The 24,865-nt window shown below is 43.1% G+C and overlaps 1 protein-coding gene across 5 annotated transcripts in view; it reads left to right on the forward strand.

Annotated features, from left to right (window-relative positions):
* The window catches only part of LOC137417722 (uncharacterized), a 502,198-nt gene extending 485,301 nt beyond the window's left edge, over nt 1–16,897 (forward strand). For all 5 annotated transcript variants that reach the window (XM_078778431.1, XM_078778424.1, XM_078778423.1 and 2 more), the window contains one exon: nt 11,835–16,897. In XM_078778431.1, coding sequence (XP_078634557.1) covers nt 11,835–13,213 — 1,379 coding nt within the window. In that variant the 3' untranslated portion in view covers nt 13,214–16,897. The remainder of the gene's footprint in view (nt 1–11,834) is intronic.
* Nucleotides 16,898–24,865: the final 7,968 nt, after the last annotated feature.

Here is a 24,865-nt window from a genome sequence, read left to right on the forward strand (position 1 = left end):
GTTTAGTCTCGAGTACGGGCCGTCGGCCATTTTGACTCGCGCGCTTGGCGCGTCGAGCAAGTTTTCTTTGCTTCGCTTCAGCCGCTTTCACCGCATACAGACGTTTATCTGGTGTGTGTAAGGTGGATTTTGAAGGTTAATCTGCGATTCGCCAATTTGGAGCTGTGAAACATCCATACCTGAGGGTGTGATTTCCCAGTTGCCTGGAGGGCGCCTTTGGATTTCCCAGTCGCCTTGAGTGCACCTTTGTGCAGCTTTGGCCGCATGACTGTGACTGACATCTGAACGGGATTCTGGTCTCGGTTCGACATCGTTCTGACGATCGCTGGAGGGGATTAACTTTGAGCTTGAAGACGAGAATATAGAGACATTGGGAATGTTCTTTTTTCACTCACTTGGAGCACAGTGAGTTACCTTGTACTAACTGATGGTGCCATCATAGGATATAGATTGATTGTACTCTTGATTACTATTATTGTTGTACTGTTATTCTTGTGTGATTTTAATACAATATTTGTTTGTTGGTAACAATTGGTGTGGTTTCACCATTGATTTTTGACACAGAATAACACATTTTTACAATAACACATTTTAACACAGAATAACACAATAACCCCTCTCGGGGCTCGGAGGTACACCGTGACCAGGGGGTCGGGGAGGAGCACGTAACAGTGTATTTAAAATTCCAATGGAACTTATTGTACGTTTCGTAACAAAACATTTATTATTGAAGTATATTTGTATGTGTTTAAAACGCAAGTGTCACAAGATAAATGAATACTTTGTTTCTAATAAGATTATTTTAAATCACAGTCTGCTACATATATTTAGTATGTAATTAGCATACGATGTCACGTAGGTTCAATTCCTTTTATTCATTAAAGTTATAACTTCAGTGCCTCAGTGCACAAACTTTCGGAGAAAATCTACTTCCACAATATCCGTTTTGTCCTCTATAGGACAATTAAAACAAGGAAGATTTTGAATTTTCCTGTACTCAGGGCATCCATTGTCCTCGTGGATAGATTTGAGATAAGTCAGTCGTTACCAGACGTCTTCTGTCAAGTGTGGCAGTGACATGATTTTGCATCATAGGCCACCTCTCGATTGAGATCTCACCGGTCATCAGCAATTGTCAGTCATGGGTGGTCAAGCCAAACCTCTTTGTGGGGGTGGCCTGTTTTGCTCTTTCATCCGAAGGATCCGACACCCAGTAAAGCAGCTGAATGAGGCCATGCTCTCCACTGTCGGAGCAGCTGGTAGAGGCCAGGATGTCAACGGAGTGGGAGAGTAGGTCTGCCACCACATTGTCCTATCCAGGTGTGAGATAGAGCTGAAAATTGCATTGGTGGAGGCGTACGGACCACTGATGAACTCGGAGAGGTCTGTGACCCACACAGTAGGTGACAAGCAGAATTGTGAGGGCTTGGTGCGGAGGGTGAATGCGCAGCCATACAGATAAAGTCTCAACACAGGCCTGCACCCACATCCAGTGCTCGTCCTTCCTGAGCAGCTGGCGGAGTGGTGCTGTTGTGGTGGAACATTGGGGCAGGAACTGCAGGTAATTGGCTGTCATGCCAAGGAAAGAAGCAACACGGGCTGCTGACGTGGGCTCCAGGATACGATGGATGGCCTCGATGTTGGACCGAAGCGGGGAGATGCCGTTAGCTAAAACTCTGTGCAGGCGATCACCTGGAATCCCTGCAAGGATGGTGGACATCAATTTGATGATGATTTATCAATCTTCCATGGGAAGGTGTCTTGCCATGACGACAAGGAGTCTGCCCAATGACCCCAGCTTGGGTTCTTATTTATTGATTACAGATCTTCATTATCTCTTTCAAAAGTTGTTCATGTTCCCCGAAACCAATGTATAATATTTGTACTTATCGGGTTTCACAACATCATCATATCCCTCTCCAAATGTTTTATCGACACATTTCTCGTGGCTGGCCTCTTTTACTTTGTTGGCAACTGCCCAGCTTGACCGTCCTTGGCACGGAGAGGGCTGCTTTCAACACACTAGAGTGACTCGACCAAGCAGAGTTTACTCTTATGCAGAATTGTAGTTTCAACTGCACCACAACTAACCATATGATTAACGACTCCAATCACATTTCAACTTGGAACATCCTTGCACCGAGCAGCTCTATGTTTCCCACAGCATATTTTACCTTGTTTCTGTTTGTGTATATGTACAGTCACGTGAAAAAGTAAGTACACCCCATGTAATGATTTTACTTTTTCAACATACAGCTATTTGATCTTCATTTCAACAATATTGATAGATAAAGGTGATATAATATAACAAATATCATGAAACATTTACATTTTGTAGTCCACTGTATAATTTAAATGAACATAAATGCAAATTTGGCATGTGGAAAAAGTAAGTACACCCTTGGCTCTAATAGGTGGTATTGCCCCCTTTGGCAGAAACAACCTCAAGTAGGCGTTTCTTTAAACTGTCTGCCAGTCTCTGACATCGACTGGGAGAAATTTTTGCCCACTCCTCCATGCAGAATTCTTTCAGCCGTGCGATGTTTGAGGGGTTTCTTGCATGCACAGCTTGTTTCAAATCCCCCCACAACATCTCGATGGGATTTAGATCCGGGTTTGACTTGGCCAATCCAGAACCCTCCATTTCTTTCTTTTCAGCCATTCGTTGGTGGATTTACTGGTATGTTTGGGGTCATTGTCATGTTGCAAGGTCCACCTTCGGTTGAGCTTCAACTTTCCGACAGATGGCCTCACATTATCCTCAAGCACCCTCTGGTACAATGAAGAATTAATAGTGGATTCTATGATGGTGAGCTGCCCAGGCCCTGATGCAGCAAAGCTGCCCCAAACCATAATAATTCCACCACCATGCTTTGCAGTTGGTATCAGGTTGTTGTGGTCAAATGCTGTCTTTGGTTTTCGCCAAACATGTCTTCTGGTACTGTGGCCAAATAGCTCTACCTTTGACTCATCTGTCCAGAGCACATTGTTCCAGAATTGCTGGTCTTTGCCGAGGTGTTCATTGGCAAACTTTAGTCTTGCCCTGAATGTTCTTTCTGGACAGCAAAGGTTTCCTCCTGGCACACTTCCCATGTAGATCAAATTTGTGCAGCCTCTTTCAAATGGTAGACTCGTGCACTTTGACATCAACAGTGGCAAGAGCTACCTGTAGGTCCCGTGATGACATTCTGGGGTTCTTGGAGACTTCTTTCAGCATCTTGCGGTCTGCTCTCAGGCGGAACTTGCTGGGGCGGCCTGGCCTGAACAAGTTGGCAGTTGTTAGGAATCTTCTCCACTTGTCGATGATCTTCCGGACAGTCGAATGATTGATTTCAAATTGTTTGGAGATCTTTTTAAATCCCTTCCTAGACTCGTAGGCATCTATAACCTTCTTTCTGAAGCCTCGGAGAGCTCTTTTGATCTAAGCATGGTGACGCTGCACACTTCAACAACAAAGAGCAAACCAAACGAAATGTCTGAGGTTTAAATAAGACAGGTTCCTCCGAGATCCTCTCTAACGATGTTTTAATCATTTGCACCTGAGCTGGTACACCTGATTCTAATTTTAGGTATTTGAAGTAGTGATAATTGTAGGGTGGAACTTACTTTTTCCACATGTGAAATTTGCATTTATGTTTATTTAAATTATACAATGGACGACAAAATGTAAATGTTTCATAATATTTGTTATATTATATCACCTTTATCTATCAATATTGTTGAAATGAAGATCAAATAGCTGTATGTTAAAATATGTTGAAAAAGTCAAAACTTTACATGGGGTGTACTTACTTTTTCACGTGACTGTTTATGCATAAAATCCCACTTTCAACAATTGACTTCAAATCCCACTTTCAGCAATTCATTTCAAATCCCACTTTCAGCAATTCATTTCAAATCCCACTTTCAACAATTGATTTCAAATCCCACTTTCAACAATTGACTTCAAATCCCACTTTCAACAATTGATTTCAAATCCCACTTTCAACAATTGATTTCAAATTCCACTTTCAACAATTAATTTCAAATCCCACTTTCAACAATTGATTTCAAATTCCACTTTCAACAATTGATTTCAAATCCCACTTTCAACAATTGATTTCAAATCCCACTTTCAACAATTGATTTCAAATCCCACTTTCAACAATTGATTTCAAATCCCACTTTCAACAATTGATTTGGAATCCCATGTTCAACAATTGATTTCAAATCCCACGTTCAACAATTGATTTCAAATCCCACTTTCAACAATTGATTTCAAATCCCACTTTCAACAATTGATTTCAAATCCCACTTTCAAAAATTGATTTCGAATCCCACTTTCAACAATTGATTTAGAATCCCACTTTCAACAATTTATTTCAAATCCCACTTTCAGCAATTTATTTCAAATCCCACTTTCAACAATTTATTTCAAATCCCACTTTCAGCAATTTATTTCAAATCCCACTTTCAACAATTTATTTCAAATCCCACTTTCAACAATTTATTTCAAATCCCACTTTCAACAATTGATTTCAAATCCCACTTTCAACAATTAATTTCAAATCCCACTTTCATCAATTGATTTCAAATCCCACTTTCAACTATTGATTTTGAATCCCACTTTCAACAATTGATTTCAAATCCCACTTTCAACAATTGATTTCAAATCCCACTTTCAACAATTGATTTGAAATCCCACTTTCAACAATTGATTTCAAATCCCACTTTCAACAATTGATTTCAAATTACACTTTCAACAATTGATTTAGAATCCCACTTCCAACAATTGGTTTCGAATCCCACTTGCAACAATTGATTTTTTTTTGTTTGTTTTTGTATACAAGATCGAGGCTCATGAAAGAGCGAACATTAATCACACAGAAAGACAAACAGACAAACCGACACATAAAAAAAAAACATTGGGAGCGGTAGACAAATGGGGAGAGAGGGGGAAGGACACAAACACAACATTTGAGAGCAGGGACCGAGAGACATGGAGACATCGAGAGATCTGTGGGAGGGAGAGGGCTTTGGGGGGGAGGCATGGGTAGGGGGGGTGGGAGAGATATAAAACATATGGACACTGCCAGGACTTCCAGGAGAGAAGTTGGAATTTCAAACAACGTGGATCTGGGGTGAATTAGTGGGGGTAGAAAAGATCAAGGTTTTGGATGGGGGAAGATAAGAGATGGTGGTGAACAGCTGTTTTAAAGACCTGGAGGGAGGAGTGGGATTGAAGGGAGTGTGGGAGTTTGTTCCAGAGGCGGGAGAAAAGAGGAATGAAAGAGTGAAGGTGAGCAGAGAGCCGAGATTTCGGCAGTTTAACCATCAGAGGGTTGCTGGCAGATCTTGTGCGACCTGTAGGAATATTTGGGGGACAGAGCACAGAGAGAGCTGGGGAAGCAAGGCCGGAGAGGAGTCGGTAGAAGACAGAAAGACCACCTACCTGCCTGCGGTGAGTGAGTGAAAGGCCCTCAGAGATAACTTCATCGCGGGAGATTCCAATGATTCCGAAAGCTTTGGATTCAACAGCGTGAAGCCGAGCTAGGTGTGAGGCAGGAGCACCAGCCCATAGGGGAGAACAGTATTCCATTGAGCTGCGGATGAAAGCCTTGTATGTGGTGAGGTGCTCAGGTGTGCCGAGGAAGGACTTCGCACGACGGAGGATGCCCAGTCGGCGACTGGCTTTGGAGGCCAGCTTGGAAATGTGGTTTTCCCAAGAAAGATCATGGCAGATAGTGAGACCCAAAAGCTTGAGCGACAGAACTTCTTAGAGAGGATTGTTGAGAAAGTAGATGGGAGGGTTGTCCAGTCGATCTTTTCGGAGAGACATAGTAAGAGTGTGAGATTTGTCAGGATTGAAAGACATGTTCCACTTGTTTGACCAGTCTGTGATTTTGTCCAGGTCTTCAGAGAGTGAGGAGGCTGCAGACTGCCGATCTGAGGGAAGAGGAATGGAGCGGCAAAGAGTGGAGTCATCAGCAAAGAGATAGAGAGGATTTTCCAGAGAGTCGGAGAGGTCATTGATAAAGACCAGAAAAAGCACAGGGCCCAGCACACTGCCTTGGGGAACTCCAGCCTGAACAGGAAGGGGAGATGAGAGAAATCCATTCAGGGCCACACGTTGACTACGACCAGAGAGGAAGTCCGCAAGCCATGCATGGAGATTTCCATGGATACCATAGGAAGAGAGTTTGGTGAGCAGAGCTGGGTGCCAGACCGTATCGAAGGCATGTGATATGTCAAGGGAGACAGCTCTGATTTCCTGTTTGGCATTGATATGAGGACCTCCATCCATTGTTGAGACAGCAGAAGCAGCATGTCCAGAGTAGAGTGACCTGGTCGGAAACCAAATTGATGATCAGAGATCAAGCCATTGGAGAAGAGGAAAGATTTCATATCCGAAGCAATTATGGATTCCATGACTTTGCTGATAATTGGGAGCAGGCTGATTGGTCTGTAGTTGCAAGGATCTGTTTTTGCACCTTTTTTGTGTAAAGCGGTAATGTTTGCTGATTTCCAGGATGCTGGCAGATGACCTTGAGCAAAAGATAGGGTGAAAAGAACAGAGAGAGGGTGAGATAGAGCGGCAGAGCAGGATTTTAGGACCCTTGGGCTGATGCCGTCTGGTCCATTTCAAATCCCACTTTCAACAATTAATTTCAAATCCCACTTTCAACAATTGATTTCAAATCCCACCTTCAGCAATTTATTTCAAATCCCACTTTCAACAATTGATTTCAAATCCCATTTTCAACAATTGATTTCAAATCCCATTTTCAACAATTGATTTCAAATCCCACTTTCAACAATTGATTTCAAATTCCACTTTCAACAATTGATTTCAAATTCCACTTTCAACAATTGATTTCAAATCCCACTTTCAACAATTGATTTCAAATCCCACTTTCCACAATTGATTTCAAATCCCACTTTTAACAATTAATTTCAAATCCCACTTTCAACAATTGATTTCAAATCCCACTTTCAACAGTTGATTTCAAATCCCACTTTCCACAATTGATTTCAAATCCCACTTTTAACAATTAATTTCAAATCCCACTTTCAACAATTGATTTCAAATCCCACTTTCAACAATTGATTTCAAATCCCACTTTCAACAATTGATCTCGAATTCCACTTTCAACAATTGATTTAGAATCCCACTTTCGACAATTGATTTCAAATCCCACTTTCAACAATTGATTTCAAATCCCACTTTCATCAATTGATTTCAAATCCCACTTTCAACAATTGATTTCAAATCCCACTTTCATCAATTGATTTCAAATCCCACTTTCATCAATTGATTTCAAATCCCACTTTCAACAATTGATTTTGAATCCCACTTTCAACAATTGATTTCAAATCCCACTTTCAACAATTAATTTCAAATCCCACTTTCAACAATTGATTTCAAATCCCACTTTCAACAATTGATTTCAAATCCCACTTTCAACAATTGATTTCAAATCCCACTTTCAACAATTGATTTCAAATCCCACTTTCAACAATTGATTTCAAATCCCACTTTCAACAATTGATTTCAAATCCCACTTTCAACAATTGATTTCAAATCCCACTTTCAACAATTGATTTCAAATCCCACTTTCAACAATTGATTTCAAATCCCACTTTCAACAATTGATTTCAAATCCCACTTTCAACAATTGATTCAACAATTGAAGATCAACCAATTTTTTTCAAATTTCTAAAATCTTCAATTTTCATCTCATTGACTTGAAATTTTAATAGGATTTGCATATCAGCTGAATGAATTCCGCCACCAACTATTTTTGAGATTGACCAAAAGGTTAACATCGGCCAAAGTTCAACAACCTTTCCAAATTATCTAAAATCTTCAATTTTCATTCGATTGACAAGAAATTTGAATGTGATTTTCATATCAGCAAACTGAATTCAACCACCAATTATATATGAGGTCAACATAGGCCGAAAGGTCAACATAGGCCAAATTTCTTGTTCACCCCCTTGTGGCCGTCTACCCTCACCTTCATCTCGCTCTCATTTTTGTTTTGCTGTTGGTCTTTTGCCTTCCCATTTCGTTCCCTCCAATTCTGCTCTATCTTTTCCGTGAGCTTCTATCTGTCTATCACGTACATATTGTTACGCTTATCGATGGGGGTAGAAATTACCTTCGTACAGTGAGAAATATAGAGAGTAGTATGGTCCGTGTTTGGGAAGCCAATCGACATGCAATAAGCAGGGCATTTTAGCTCAAGAATTGTCATGTTTAAATATGCACCATGCAGAGGGTGTTGCATTGTAATAAAATGTTATGGTTTACGGTTAAAGCAATTGCATGTGCAGCTTCCTGCAAGCACCGGATGAGGGACTGAGGTGTGAAGCCTTCGCAACTTCCAGAAAAGGTGAGAGTGGAGTGGCTTGAAAAAGGGAGCGGCATTGAAAAGGGGAGCGGCATTGAAAAAGGGAGCAAAATTAATGCATGGCTCATTGAAAAGAACTCTCCATGGAGAACAACATGTGTGAATGGTGAGGTAATAGGTGCCTCCATTATAATATCATAATTCGACAATGACAAAACTTCATCCGATCAGGATTAAAAAATTTTGAGCATGCATCATCTGGGGATAAATTGATGGAGAAAAAAATATATTAATGACGTCATGGATCACATTGTTCGGCCGCCATATTGTTTTACGTGAAAAGCCTGAAAAAACCCAACAAACCCATTTTCTCTGAAATGGCCGAACAGATTGAGGCCAAACTTCACATCCATGACCACATACGCATGATGTCGTAGGTCACATGCATTGAGAGCTATGATTTTTTTGAAGCATAAACCTTTAAAACCTATATGCTCCCTCATTTTTAGCTCACCTGGAATGAAGTTCAGGGGAGCTTATGCGATGGTGCGTCGTCAGTCTGTCCGTAAACACTTGAAACTTCTAATCCGAAACCGCTGATGAGATTGCGACCAAATTTGGCACAAATGTTATTTGTTGTGTTGTGACTAAAGTTTGTTCACGGCATTAAAAAAAATCGGGGTCTTAGGGGGTTTACCGGGCTCAAAGTGGATCCAGGTTTGACTCCTCAAAATAGGAATTTGCTTTCTTCTCTGAAACTACACACACTATTTCGATGAAACTTGACCACAACCTTCACTACCTGTGATGTACCAAAGTTTGTTCACGGCATTTAAAAAATCCTCTCCTGTTGGGGTCTATGGGGGGTTGACTCCCAAAATCGGTTTGCTTTCTTCTCAGAAACTCCACTTGCCATTCTGATGAAACTTCACCACAACCTTAATCACCCGTGATGCACCAACGTTTGTTCACGACTTGAAAAAAAATCTGTCCCTTTGGGGATCTACGGGGGGGGGGGGGGTTGCCCCCCAAAACAGGTATTTGCTTTCTTCTCAGAAACTACACGTGCCATTCTGATGAAACTTCACCACAACCTTAATCACCTGTGTTGTACCAAAGTTTGTTCCTGGCATTTAAAAAATCGAGGTCTAAGGTGGTTTATGGGGGGTGGGGGGGGGGCTTGCCCCCAAAAATAGGTATTTGTTTTTTTTCTCAGACCAACACACACAATTTTGATGAAACGTCACCACAACCTACATCATCTGTGATGTATCAATGTTTGTTCAAGGCATTGGAAAAATTGGGGTCTGAGGAGATACACGGGGTGGGTATTGGCCCCCAAAATAGGTATATTTTTGTTTGTTTATTTAAAGTCTTATGATTATGTGAGTATGATTCTACATGGTGCCCTGTCTTCTAGCAAGCATTGAAATTGGTTTAAAATACCTTAGTCAGTGCAGTCTACTGTTTATTCTACCAGGTGAGCGCCAGCGGTATTGCCCCTATGTTTGAACTTATCAAGCAGAAACCTCAGAAATATGTTCCCGATGTCTGGATGCTAAATTGGTCTTTTCGAAATTGCGATTGGTCACATGATTTGGCAGCAATAGATAATTCAACAGGAATCTAAAAACCTTCTATCTCTTGAACCGCTTCATTGATCGACTTGAACCTTTAAAATAATGTAGAGGTTGTCAACGTGAATACGTGGGTAAAATTTCAATATGATTAGTTGTACGTTCTGGAAGGTAGAAGTTTTTATTGTGTACAGAAACTGTAGAAACTAAGTGGTGTTGTATCAAAGCGGGAAGGCAGAGGAAACTGGTCATCACTGCCAGCAGTTATTTTGTGGCAGTTCTAGTTTACTTTAAAAGCGGTTTGTTTCATGTGCATTAATAAAAGCTGTTAATTTAGAATAATGAACAAAAATTATCACTGAAAAAAATTGCATGAATTTACCCTCAAGTATGAATATCATTGGAAAAACCTAAACTTTTGAGTCGTACTGTATACGTGTTTCCATCAAGAATATTATCGCGTCCCCAGGGTTAAGACCCCAAGAGGACGAATGGCCGAAACGAGCTTTAACTCTGAGGCATATTTCGAACCTTAGCAGGATTATGTTTTCACGCGTGCGGGAAGGTTTGAGGCCTTATCTGATCGGAAACACACGGGGTTATTCCGAACCCACAAAACAAAGAAACAAACCAGGACAGAAAGTAAAATTCTAAAAATATAAATTTATTTGCAGAAAAGACAACGAAAGGTGAGGAAAACTAAAATTCCTAAATGAGGGACCCTCCGCTCACTCGTATACAAACAGGGGAAAACATAATGAAAATAAAATGGTGTTTATAGTGCCGGCACTTGGCGTTGTTGTTCAAGCGAGAGCGTCGAATGAAGCCGGCAGCACATAGTGGGACCTAGCCGCGCGCTGGAAAATTGCCAGATGGCGATTAGCTCCTCTATGAGTCGCCATGAACGTGAGGTATTTCGTGTGACTGGTCCCCTTTCGCTTTTGTCTCCCTCCGACCGACGCGTCAAGAGTTGCTCAAACCGCCGCCTTATTCCTCCTCCTCACAGGCGCACACACGAACAAAACTGCACCAGCATGACCCAAACCTGCCTTCCATCAAGGCACCGAGACAAAGAGATCGACGGGACGGCTTCTTCCTTCTCCGTTATGATCCAAGGCTTCACAAAAGGGTGCACCACAACCACAGCCGTTTGCCAGCGCGACCAAGTCAAAACGAGAGGAAGACAGCGAGATGCGGCCGCCCGCAGCCAAACTCAGGACAAGAGAGACCAAGATGGCCAGACCGCGTCTTTTTCCTCCAGCTCTCGAATGATCGACGATGACGTCACACTCTGTCCAATCATCGAGCGCAACTCAATGATCCCATCGTGCCTCCACCAATCACGAAGGCCGGGGTGCGGCCTCCTCGTTACGAGTCGTCGGGGACGGAGTCAAGTCGTCGTTCGGGAATGTTTGGATGACGTCGGCGGTCGTGAGGCGGGATTTATGTGCCGATCGGCAAATGCTGTTTCTGGCGGCGCTGTAAGCGACTGAGTCCATTTGTTATCGTTGTTGTTTTACTGAGTCCTCGATTTCCTGGCTGGCCGAATGTAATAATGACTTCAGAGAAAAATCACAGTGTGGCAATCACATACAGAGGAATTTAACCTTACAGACCTTATAATTAATTAGCACAAAACCACCATCCTCCTGGCGACATGCAAACGCTCTTACCCAGACTGTCAGCCTACTAATGTACATCGAGATGGGTTATTCGCGGTACACGGAGCGTGCTAATCTACACATTCTGAACTTTCTTGAGATATTTCATGCCTACCCCCCACAAACGTAACAATATGTTTTTATTTTTCTCCAGTGAAACAAATAAATACTTGTTAGACTTGTCTACGTTTGTCAGAATGATGTTACGAGTATTGAACAGAATCTGATATATTTTTACAGGTCATGTGATGTTGTATTTACAGGTAAATCCACTGAATCTACAAGGGAGACTGCACCTACTTGTATGAATGATGCAGACACGCGTCCACAGGACTCGTCAAATGAATCCAACACAAGGACTTTTTACAAAGAAGAAAAACCAAATGCAGAAATGTTTGCAGAGAATAACTTTCATAAGGCTCACAAAGGAAAGAAAGGTGAACTTTCACATAAATGCACAAATTGTGGAAAATCTTTCAATCGTCCATTCAGCCTTAAAACGCACATGAGAATTCACAATGGTGAACGCCCATACAAATGCACCTGTTGTGGAAAATCTTTTACGCAATCCTCCACCCTGAAAAGACACATGAGAATTCACAATGGTGAACGCCCATACAAATGTACAAGTTGTGGAAAATCTTTTAATCGATCATGCAACCTTAAAAAACACATGATAATTCACAATGGTGAATGCCCATACAAATGCAAAAGTTGTGGAAAATCCTTCCGTCATCCATCCACCCTTAAAAAACACATGATAATTCACAATGGTGAACGTCCATACAAATGCACAAATTGTGGAAAATCTTTTAAGCAATCCTCCATCCTGAAAACACACATGAGAATTCATAATGGTGACCGTCCATACAAATGCACAAATTGTGGAAAATCTTTTAAACATTCCTCCATCCTTAAAAACCACATGAGAATTCACAATGGAGAACGCCCATACAAATGCACAAATTGTGGAAAATCTTTTAATCGTCCATTTAGCCTTAAAACGCACAAGAGAATTCACAATAGTGAACGCCCATACAAATGCACAAATTGTGGAAAATGTTTTAAGCAATCCTCCATCCTTGAAAGACACATGATAATTCACAATGGTGAACGCCCATACAAATGCACAAGTTGTGGAAAATGTTTTAATCGATCATTCAATCTTAAAAACCACATGATAATTCACAATAGTGAACGCCCATACAAATGCACAACTTGTGGAAAATCCTTCAGTAATCCATCCACACTTAAAAAACACATGATAATGCACAATGGTGAACGCCCATACAAATGCTCAATTTGTGAAAAATCTTTCAATCAGCCATCCCACTTTAAAAACCACATTAGAATTCACAATGGTGAACGCCCATACAAATGCACAACTTGTGGAAAATCTTTTAATCGTCCAGACACCCTCAAAACACACATGAGAATTCACAATGGTGAACGCCCATATGAATGCACAATTTGTGGAAAATCTTTTAATCAGTTATCCACCCTTAAAACACATATGAGAATTCACAATGGTGAACGCCCTTACAAATGCACAACTTGTCGAAAATCTTTTAATCATTCATCCACCCTTAAAACACACATGAGAATACACGATGAAGTACGTTTATACACATGCACAGTTTAAGGAGAATCATTAATTCACTCATGGAACGTCAAAAAATATTTTAGAATTCACAATAGGGAATGCCCAGAGAAATGCACACTGTGTGAAAATGTTGTTATTCAGTCCTCCAACTTGAAGATACCAGTAGAGAACAAGGACATTGGGAGATCTGTGGAAGGGAGAGGGCTGGGGCCAGGTACACGGGATAAACACATTGAAACTACAAGGACTTTCAGGAAAGAAAACGGAATTTGAAGGAGTTGCGCTTGGGTTTGATTTGCAGGGGTAGAAAAGATCAAGGTTCTGGATGGGGGAAGATATGAGATGGTGGTGAACAGCTGAAGCCCTGAAAAGAGCAGTGTTATTGAAGAGACTGTGGGAGTTTATTTCAGAGGTTGGAAAAAAGAGGAACAAAAGAGTGAAGGTGAGCACAGTCTTGATTTTGGCAGTTTCACCAGAAGAGGGTTGTGACAGATATTGTGCATCCTGCAGAAATGTTTGAGGGACAGAGCACAGACAGAGCAGAGGGTGCAAGGCAGGAGAGGAGTCTGCAGTAGAAATACTGCCAACCTGCCTGCGGAAAGACAGTGAAAGGCCCTCAAAAGCCGCTTCTTTAAACACGATACCAATCATCCTAAAAAGGTTGTGGGTTATGATGTGCAAATAAATGTGGAAAAAGTCTGATTTAATGCATTTTAATTCCACAATGTAAGGCAACAAAAGGTTAAACATTTGAAAGCGGGTGTGGACTTTCACCAGGCACTGTATATGCATACCTCGACTCTTTATTTATCTAAAAAAAAAATATATATATATATATATATATATATGTGATCCACCACGGTAACCCGGGTTGCCCCGTGATTTTTAATCATTTTACACAATTAATTAATCTATTTTAGGGGAGTGTAACCTGGGTTCGTGTGATTCGGGAAAATACTTTGTGTCACACCTCACAAAAATTCCCTATGCGGCAATTACCCCTGGCAGCCAGTGGTATCTGGAAATTGGAGCTCGTCGGTGGAGGGTCTGGTTTGGCGCCGTGGGGTAAAGGAGACCCCTGGTGACCCGTGTGGCTGTGCTGAAGCAGCGGAGCAACCTATCACTTCAATGGAGGATGAGGATCCTGCTACTGCCAGGCAAGACGTTAATCGTTGTGAGCTCGGGACAGAAGAGCAGGCTCCATCTCTAAGAAGAACTACTAGATCGACAGCAGGTCAGCACAGTAACATTTATCATGAGCCGAGATCAGTTTTAGCAGAGGAGTTCCAGTGCGCTCAGTCAGTCGATCCGAAAATTCTTGTGAATATTCGCCAAACCCAACTCCTGTTAATGCAGATGTTGTGTTGGATTAAGTAACTCTTACTGCAAGGGAATCTTGTTTGATTATACCGATAAATACAACTTGTATTGAAAGTTTGGTTGGCGGGGCGCCAACCAAGCAGCAGGGGAGTGTGTAAGTGATTAATTTTGAGCATGTACACTTCGTGGCATACGTCACATCCTGGTTGAAACAGATTTAGCCTGGTCCCATGCGCCTCCTCCTCCCATACGTCACATCCAGCATGTTCGAAACGGCTGCCGCCCTTTTGTCGTTGGGCGCATGGATTGATCATCGTCAGGAAAACGGAAGATTGAATTGTTTGCTAACGTGATATTCGAACGTATCGACCAACATTCTCATTTTGCTCTGTACCCTGGTCAGGCAGGGGTAAGTTCCTTTAGGAATACCAAGATGCGTAATGATTACTCACGTCATTATTGTGATGAAACTAATATGGTTATGTCTAAACGATGCAGTTTATTCAATTGTAAACGGAACTGAAACGAACATGATTTATGTGATCTATGTGAGTACAAGTTATTGAGTTTGTTTGTGTGGGTTAGTCACACGTGTTGATTTGATACTATTAGGCTGGTTAAAAAAAAATTCCTGTTTATCATCGCCGCCCGCACCATAAAAGTCGTCCGCCCCTAAAAAATCTGCTTTTTTTTTTTTTTTGCTTGCGAAGTCAGTAAAATCCTTTCCCGCTCAGTGGAACAGGTTCGAATTTTGTATGTGCTCGCGTACCGTCTGAGCCAAGTTACATGTGCGCGACAGTTTGACAGAAAATGCCGTTCGTTGTTTGCCAAATTCGGCGAACGTCCAGTGTTCTAAAGGCCTGGGTTGGTGTCAAAGTGCCAGAAAATATCACTCGAGACTAACTGTATTATGAGCTCGTGTCGGGAACGCTTGATGGTAAGAAATATAACCGTTTTAATGTACGTTGTTGTTGTTGTTGTTGTTGAATATTTAGTGTGTGCGGGTTTTCCCCCTCACTCGCCATTTACGTGGACCGCAAGGTTTTGCTTCTGATAAATGGGGCGTGCGCTTCCTTATTTTATTCATAAAGAATGGTGGGAAATGTTGGACTCCAGTTCTGTTCTGAAGTTAAATCTGTCGATATATCTGTACTGGGATCCCAGATCTGTATTTCTAGTTTTCATTCCCGGGTGGTTCAAAATTCCAAACCAAATCCAGACTTGGAAAAAACAGAATTTCAGGACAAAACGCTGAATTTGATCTGAGACTGATGAATACTTGCAATTATTAGTTGTGAAAGGAAGTGTGTGTGTGTGTGTGTAGGGGGGGGGGGGTGCTCATTTTTTCAATGTACAATTTTTCCCCACATTTTTGTTGTTTGAACCTTGATGTTTGTGGCTTGGCTGATAGGTAAACAGTATAGTAGACAATGTACAAGTAAATTTTATAGTGATTTTTCTTTTTCAGGTGTACCAATTGAGGACACCAATAGAGTGGTAAACATCTCAGTGGGAGATAAAAAGACTATGACCCATGTTGCAGCTAGAGATTCAACATTGGCAGATGTCATCAATACCCTTGGAAATTTCATTGAGTTCGTTATTACTGTCCTGGATCAGCCAAACCAACAGAAGACCAATGAACATAATGCTTTCGATATGTATAAATGCTAAGGCAATAGCTGCTGATAGATACATGTTTGGCAACCGGACATTATTCTTAAAAGCCGAAGTTTTGGTCTACCATTGTTATATGTATCAGCAAATATTAAAAGTAAACAGAACTCGATGTGCCATAGGTTTCTTTATTTTCTTTATTTGAATCGTATCAGTGCGTACTTACGAAGGTTTACTCGTTTAGAAATCATAACATGATTCATCATTCATGTCCGATCAAGTATATTTAAGAAAAAAACATATTGTGCGTTGAATAATCCATTAAAATTTCACTCTGAAAAAAAAACAACCCCTCCCTCCCTACCCACTTTTTAAAAAAGAAGTGATGATAAACAGGAAAAAAAATTTAACCAGCCTTAACTAATTAAACAATCCTCATGTTCTGTTACTGAATTTGTTGGTTGATGTTAGTAAAGAAAGGGGTTTGGTTGTCCAGGTGTGCCTTGGTGCACGTCTTGCGATAGTATGTAGACATTGTCTGCCCCTGATGTATCTCATGGTTGCACATTCGTCTAGCCTGTCGGACTTGTATTTGGATGCACCTGTGGTTGCATACTCGATGTATTTATTGTAAACATTGAACCATTATAATTTATATCATCCATTGATTGAGGTATTTAATCTGCTACCTGCAATGTATCTTTGCTGAATAGTGCTTTTGCATCTTTTAGGGTTTTTTCATTACCTCATACCTGCATATTCGAATACAGCAAGTATCAAACACCATCCTGTGTCTTGCTTAATTATTCCCACGTCACATTCCCGCGTCACATCACCTCACAAAAATCCTTGTGTCACAAAGGATTTTCCTGTCACACGAACCCGGGTTACACTCCCCCTAAAATAGATTAATTAATTATGTAAAATTATGTAAAATGATTTAAAATCACGGGGCAACCTGGGTTACCACGTGGTGGATCATATACACCTCTGGTCAAAAGTTTTAGAACACCTAAATTTTTCCAGTTTTTATTGAAATTTAAGCAATTCAAGTCCAGTGAATAACCTGAAATGGTACAAAGATTCCACGATCCTCACGCACGCTCGAAGTTAAGTAATTGTCACCTTTGTATTTTTGTCGAAACTGTATTTATCCTACGTGTGTGTACTTTTTGCGTGTCCCTCGAGGATTATCGGTGTAAATCTTTCATACCTGTATAAAATAGTCGAGTATTTCGTGCCACGTGGCCTAGTTGTTGAAGCTTCCAACCTTGAGGCTTGGTTCTCTTCGGGCATCCAAAGCGGTTATTTTTTCATTCGTGTGTTTGTCAAATTTCCACTCGTTATTTTATCGTCCATGCGTTATTGTTTGTTTATAGTTAGTTTTGGTTTGTGTTCGTGTTCTGCAATTAATTAATCGTGTTCTGCTCCGCGTGTGCGGCCTTGTACCCCCGTCGGTGTTTGTTAACTTAAGTCCCCTACATCGTGTTTTGCTTGGCTCTTAGTTTTTTCCCTCCTACCCCGAAAATAATACTCTTTGTCTAACGTTTTAAATCCCCACCCCCTCCCCCCCCCCAAAAATAAAAATAATTTTAAAAATAACCAAAAACATTTATTTTCCTTTCTCCACGTGTGCTGTTGTCTCATCCTGTACTTTCTGTCTAGGTGTGCTGTTCGCCCCGCCCCCATTATCTCCTTGCCATCCACCTTTTGCCCTGTTCACGTGACTCGTGGTGGTCCCTCTCGACACTCCCCCCGTTGGTATTTTGTGCATATAAGATTGTTCACGGTTCTGTTTAAATATTATTTTAATATGTTTAAACTTTCCCCTTCAGTGTTTTATTCAGTGGTATATTACAACACGCTGTTTTTCTTCCTATTTAAAAGGCTTTTTTCAATTTCCTCTCCAACTCATTCCACGTCAAAAAAAAGAAATTCAATCTCTTACACGTCTCCCTCACTACATGGTCTAAATTCACATTCATTCCACCCCTCCTCCATCGTTCTGAATCGGATTGCTAACTTGAAAATCACAACAAACCCAATTTGTTATCAATGTTCGTCTTTCATAAATCATCCACTTTCTAAACTCCCCTCTTGCCCCTCCCCTCCAAATCCCCCCCATGCACCTACACTCCTAAACACCCCCTTGCCCCTTCACTCCTAAACTCCCCCCTTGCCCCTCCACTCCTGAACTCCCCCCTTGCCCCTCCCCTCCAAATCCCCCCCCTTGCCCCTGCACTCCTAAACTCCCCCCTTGCCCCTCCACTCCTAAACTCCCCCCTTGCCCCTCCCCTCCTAAACTCCCCCCTCACTCCTCCCCTTCAAAACTCCCCCCCAACCCCTCCCATTCAAATCTCTCCCCATACCATTCCTCTCCAATTCTCCCTCCTCCCCCCTCCTCCTCAAAGCTGCCTCCTCCCCACTTCGTTCTCCCTTCTATCTCATACCTCCACCCCCCCCCCCCAACCTTCTACTTTCCTCTGCCCCCCTCTCAAACAACTCCTCACTGTGCCAGTGTGCCTCATCCCTTCACCATCAAACCTTTCATCCTCTTCATCCTTCCCTTTCTTGGAACTCTTCTGTAATCTCTGACACACTATCAACTGCTCTCCCTACCTCCCCCTCTCATCCTTCATCTTACCCTACTCCTCCCCTCCCCTGTCCTGTACCCGATGCTCCCCCTCTCTCTTCATTAACGGTATGGACCTCAAACATCCGGGGCCTTCGCTCAAACCTGACTGATCTCTCCATACAGGTTGCTTCTGACAATCCAGACTTGATCTGCTTCACAGAGACTTTCCTCCTTCAAGATGTCTCTGATTCCTTAATATCTCTTCCTGGTTACTCCGTCCTCCGGTATGATAGACCTGAGCCTCGTCCTGGTGGTGGGGTGGCTATCTTTATCAAAAACTCTCTTCCTCACTCTCCTTGCACTGCCCTCTCTCCTCCTCACCCCCAGGAATACCTCTGGCTACGGCTTCCTCTCCGCTCCCACTTTTTGTTCATATGTGTTCTGTACCATCCTCCAAACAGTGATGACTCCATTTACATTTCACTGTCTGACAACATGGACCAACTTCTATCCACTCATCCCAACTCTCTCTTCCTCATATGTGGTGACTTCAACTGTCATCATGCCAGCTGGTTGGGTGTGGGTTCCTCTCTCACCAGTCATGGCACCTCAGCAAAGGACTTCTGCGACTCACTGGGATTGACACAATCTGTCATTTTCCCGACCCGGATCTCAGCCAATGGAGTATCTTCTCTTCTAGACTTGGTTATGACAAACTTCCCTGCAAATGTCTGCTGATCTTCTTCTGCTCCATTCGGTTCTTCTGATCATGTGCTTGTCAAAGTGGACATCTCTCTGGCCATTCTCAGAGAGCCTCCTCAGCGCCGACGAGTCTGGCATTTAACTCAGGCCGACTGGGACGGTCTTCAAGCAGCCATCAATCGTCTGGATTTGTCTCCCATCTCCACTGCCTCTGACATCAATTCTTCCTGGGAATTCTTCCAAAGCAAACTGCTCTCTCTCTCTCTCATGCACAGATTTATCCCATCTCGTCTTCAGTTGTCTTACCCTTCCTCCTGTCCATGGTACACTGAATCTTGTGGTGAGGCAGTTGCCTTGAAACAACTTTCCTTTGCCTCTTGGAAGGCTAATCCAACTGAAGGCAATCTCAGTTCCTTCCACCAAGCTCGGAACAAGTGTGTGTCTACCCTCAGGAGTGCCAGGAAGCACTGTCTCTCCACACTCAAGCATGAACTCTCAAACCTGTCTCCTTCCTCCAAATCCTGGTGGCGTCTGGTCAAATCCGTTTCTGGTGTTTGTTCCCCCTCCATCCCCTCCCTTACCTCAAATGGCTACACAGTTGACATCGCACGTGACAAAGCCAAATGCCTCAACTCTGTGTTTGCCTCAAAATCTTTAGTCCCAAACCCATCTCTCTCTGTTCCCACCTTTCCCAGTCGAACCCAACTGCTCCTGGACTCTGTGTCCTTCTCTCCTGACAAGGTGGAGGAGTTTTTGTCTGACCTCGACTCTGATTCTGCAACTGGACCAGACGGCATCAGCCCACGGGTCCTAAAATCCTGCTCTGCCACTCTATTTCACCCTCTCTCTGTTCTTTTCACCCTCTCTTTTGCTCAAGGTCATCTGCCAGCATCCTGGAAATCAGCAAACATTACCGCTTTACACAAAAAGGTGCAAAAACAGATCCTTGCAACTACAGACCAATCAGCCTGCTCCCAATTATTATCAGCGAAGTCATGGAATCCATCATTGCTTTGGATATGAAATATTTCCTCTTCTCCAATGGCTTGATCTCTGATCATCAATTTGGTTTCAGACCAGGTCACTCTACTCTGGACATGCTGCTTCTGCTGTCTAAACAATGGATGGAGGTCCTCAATGCCAAACAGGAAATCAGAGCTGTCTCCCTTGACATATCACGTGCCTTCGATACGGTCTGGCACCCAGCTCTGCTCACCAAACTCTCCTCCTATGGTATCCATGGAAATCTCCATGCATGGCTTGCGGACTTCCTCTCTGGTCGTAGTCAACGTGTGGCCCTGAATGGATTTCTCTCATCTCCCCTTCCTGTTCAGGCTGGAGTTCCCCAAGGCAGTGTTCTGGGCCCTGTGCTTTTTCTGGTCTTTATCAATGATCTCTCCAACTCTCTGGAAAATCCTCTCTATCTCTTTGCTGATGACTCCACTCTCTGCCGCTCCATTCCTCTTCCCTCAGATCGGCAGTCTGCAGTCTCCTCACTCTCTGAAGACCTGGACAAAATCACAGACTGGTCTAACAAGTGGAACATGTCTTTCAATCCTGACAAATCTCACACTCTTACTATGTCTCTCCGAAAAGATCGACTAGACAACCCTCCCATCTACTTTCTCAACAATCCTCTCCAAGAAGTTCTGTCGCTCAAGCTTTTGGGTCTCACTATCTGCCATGATCTTTGTTGGGAAAACCACATTTCCAAGCTGGCCTCCAAAGCCAGTCGCCGACTCGGCATCCTCCGTCGTGCGAAGTCCTTCCTCGGCACACCTGAGCTCCTCACCACATACAAGGCTTTCATCCGCAGCCCAATGGAATACTGTTCTCCCCTATGGGCCGGTGCTCCTGCCTCACACCTAGCTCGGCTTCACGCTGTTGAAACCAAAACTTTCAGAATCATTGGAATCTCCCGTGATGAAGCTATCTCTGAGGGCCTTTCACTCACTCACCGCAGGCAGGTAGGTGGTCTTTCTGTCTTCTACCGACTCCTCTCCGGCCTTGCTGCCCCAGCTCTCTCTGTGCTCTGTCCCCCAAATATTCCGACAGGTCGCACAAGATCTGCCAGCAACCCTCTGATGGTTAAACTGCCGAAATCTCGGCTCTCTGCTCACCTTCACTCTTTCATTCCTCTTTTCTCCCGCCTCTGGAACAAACTCCCACACTCCCTTCAATCCCACTCCTCCCTCCAGGTCTTTAAAACAGCTGTTCACCACCATCTCTTATCTTCCCCCATCCAAAACCTTGATCATTTCTACCCCCGCTAATTCACCCCAGATCCACCTTGATTGAAATTCCAACTTCTTTCCTGGAAGTCCTGGCAGTGTCCATATGTTTTATACTTTTCCCACCCCCCCCCCCCTTCCCATGCCTACCCCGCCAAAGCCTTCTCCCCCCCCCCCCCCCCCCCCCCCCCACAGATCTCTCAATGTCTCCATGTCTCTCGGTCCCTGCTCTCAAATGTTGTGTTTGTGTCCTTCCCCCTCTCTCCCCATCTTGTCTACCGCTCCCGATGTTATCTGTTTTATGTGTCGGTTTGTCTTTCTGTGTGATTAATGTTCGCCCTTTCACGAGCCTCGATCTTGTATACAAAAAAAGAAAAAGGTAAGCAGTAAACTGGTCGAGGTTAAAAAAAAGGTTAGGTTAGCAAAAATGGGAAAACAATGTAAATTGCACAGTTATATTGTAAAAAAAGGCCTTCAGGGAACAAGTAATGGGTTAACAACTTACAGCTGTTCTGCAGCAATGTAAGTAAATTCAGCCTTGAATGTTGATGCAAACAATTCCTACAGGTGTCGCAACCTCTGCTGATTTCTTGATTACAAACCCCCTGTCTGTATAAAAGCAGTATTGGAACAGACTGTTATTACACCCTCTGAAGCATTATTTGGACAATATTGCACTGCAGGAAGTAGTATATTGCTATCATAATGGTGAGAAAAAGGCAATTAACAAAGGAAGACAGACAGACCATTATAACCCTTAAAAGTGTAGGTCTTTCCTTTAGAGAAATTGCAAAGAAAGCCAAGGTGTCAGCGAGTACAGTTTCCTACACCATCAGAAGGCACTTGGAAACTGGAGGAAACTCTGACAGGAAGAAGTCTGGCAGACCCAAAGCCACAACAGAATCAGAAGACAAGTTTCTGAGAGTCAACAGCTTGCGTGATAGGCGGCTTACAGGACAACAGCTTGCAGCCCAGCTTAATACTGGTCGAAGTAAGCAAGTCTCAGTTTCAACTGTGAAGAGAAGACTTTCAGCTGCAGGTTTGACAGGGCGAGTGGCAGTAAAAAAGCCATTGCTGAGATGGAAAAATATGGAAAGGAGGCTTGCCTGGGCCATGAAGCACCGCCAGTGGACTACTGAAGACTGGAAGAAGGTCTTATGGACTGATGAATCAAAATTTGAAATCTTTGATTCATCACGCAGGGTTTTTGTACGCCGTCGAGTAGGCGAAAGGATGGTTCCTCAGTGTGTGACACCAACTGTCAAACATGCAGGAGGAAGCGTGATGGTCTGGGGCTCTTTTGCTGGATCCAGAGTCGGCGACTTGCACTGAGTGACTGGCACCCTGAACCAAAAGGGCTACCACAGCATTTTGCAGCGCCACGCAATACATTCTGGTATATGCCTAGTTGGTCAGGGGTTCATCCTACAGTAAGATAATGACCCTAAACACACCTCCAGGCTATGTCCAAACTACCTTTGAGGAAAAGAACAAGACGGTGGGCTTCAAATCATGGAATGGCCACCAGCACAGTCTCCAGACTTAAACCCCATCGAGCTGGTTTGGGATGAACTGGACAGAAGGGTGAAAGCAAAGCAACCAACAAGTGCAACACATTTGTGGGAACTTCTGCAACAGTGTTGGGACTTCCCGAACTACCTGAACATCTGCAACTTCCCGAACAATATTTGATTTCCATTGCAGAAAGAATGCCATGAGTGTGTTCGGCGGTTATACCTGCAAAAGGTGGCTACTTTGCCGAGTCAAAAATTTAAATTACATTTTGTTCAACAAAATTATTCTTTGATTTCTTTTTCATCTCCAATTTTGTTTGTTTGTTCTTTGCTTAATTTCAGAGAACATTGAGACATTAAATTGCGTAAATTTCAATAAAACTACTGCAAAAGGTAGCTACTTTGCCGAGTCAAAAATCCGTAAACACTTGAAACTTCTTCTCCGAAACCGCTGATGGGATTGCGACCAAACTTGGCGCAAATTATATTCATTGTGTTGTGACTAAAGTTTTTTCACGGCATTAAAACAAAATCGGGGTCAAAGGGGGTCTACCAGGGGTCAAAATGGATCCAGTTTTGACCCCTCAAAATAGGTATTTGCTTTCTTCTCAAAAACTACACAAACTATTTCGATGAAACTTCACCACAACCTTCACCACCCGTGATGTACCAAAGTATGTTCACTGTGTTTAAAAAAATCTGCCCCTTTGGGGGTCTACCGGGGGGTCGACCCCCGGTAGAATTGGGGTCTTAGGAGTTATATGGGGTTGGGGGAGGGAGGGTTGCCTCCCAAAATGGGTATGTTTTTGTTTGTTTAAAGTCTTATGATTGTGTTAGTGAAGGAGCTGGGGCTCCCACGTCGATCGGAAGAATGGACGCGACAAAAAGCTGGAATTCATCCGAGTTGCTTTATTCAAACCAAACACTCAGGCACTCTGAAAAGCCCGTTTATCGGGCAGCAATATATATACATATTATCCCGGAGCGTTTGCCCAGGAAAGGCGAGAGGGGGCGTGGCCCAGCGTCCTGGCTGCGGCCTGGCAAGTTGAGGGCGAGCCTGCCCGGGCGTCCCGACCGAGGCCTGGCAAGTTGAGCGCGGGCCTGCCCGGGCGTCCTGGACGAGCCCGGCATGGTGATCGCTCCGCGTCCTTGATAGGTGCAAGGCGATTGTGAAAACCCAGCGGTAGCCGCTACATTAGTATGATTCTACATGTTTCCCTGTCTTCCAGCACCATTGTAATTGGTTTAGAATACCTTTAGTCGGTGCAGTATGTTTATTCTACCAGGTGAGCGCCAGGGGTAATGCCCCTATGTTTTTCACATACAGGGGGATACATTAATATGTGCACCATCTCATGGATGGAGGGAGGCTGGTGGGGTGTCCTGTCTGTTAACATCAGTCGGTGGGTATTAAAGTTACCATGGAGTCTTTCGTGAAGAGTGAGCAAGTTATTAATTCCAAATACCTGCACACTCGGTCGAGTGACCTGCGATGGAGTGTCGACCTTCCCAACATTTGAAATCCTCGCTAACAAACTGCTTCGGCAGCACTGACGCTCTATGTGGAAAATGGCACATGGTACGCGTGTCTTCTTGTGATTATATTTTGTTATTTTGTGTAGATTTCATGTCTGTCTCCACGTTAATAGTTTGTTTTTTCAGCGTTGTTTGTGTAGAATGCTCTTCGGCAAGATTCTAACCTGGTAAAGCGCGGCGTTACGCGCGCTGCTTG

This window comes from Myxine glutinosa, chromosome 5, assembly GCF_964187855.1.
Source record: "Myxine glutinosa chromosome 5, kmMyxGlut1.1, whole genome shotgun sequence".
Classification (NCBI taxonomy): Eukaryota; Metazoa; Chordata; class Myxini; order Myxiniformes; family Myxinidae; genus Myxine; species Myxine glutinosa.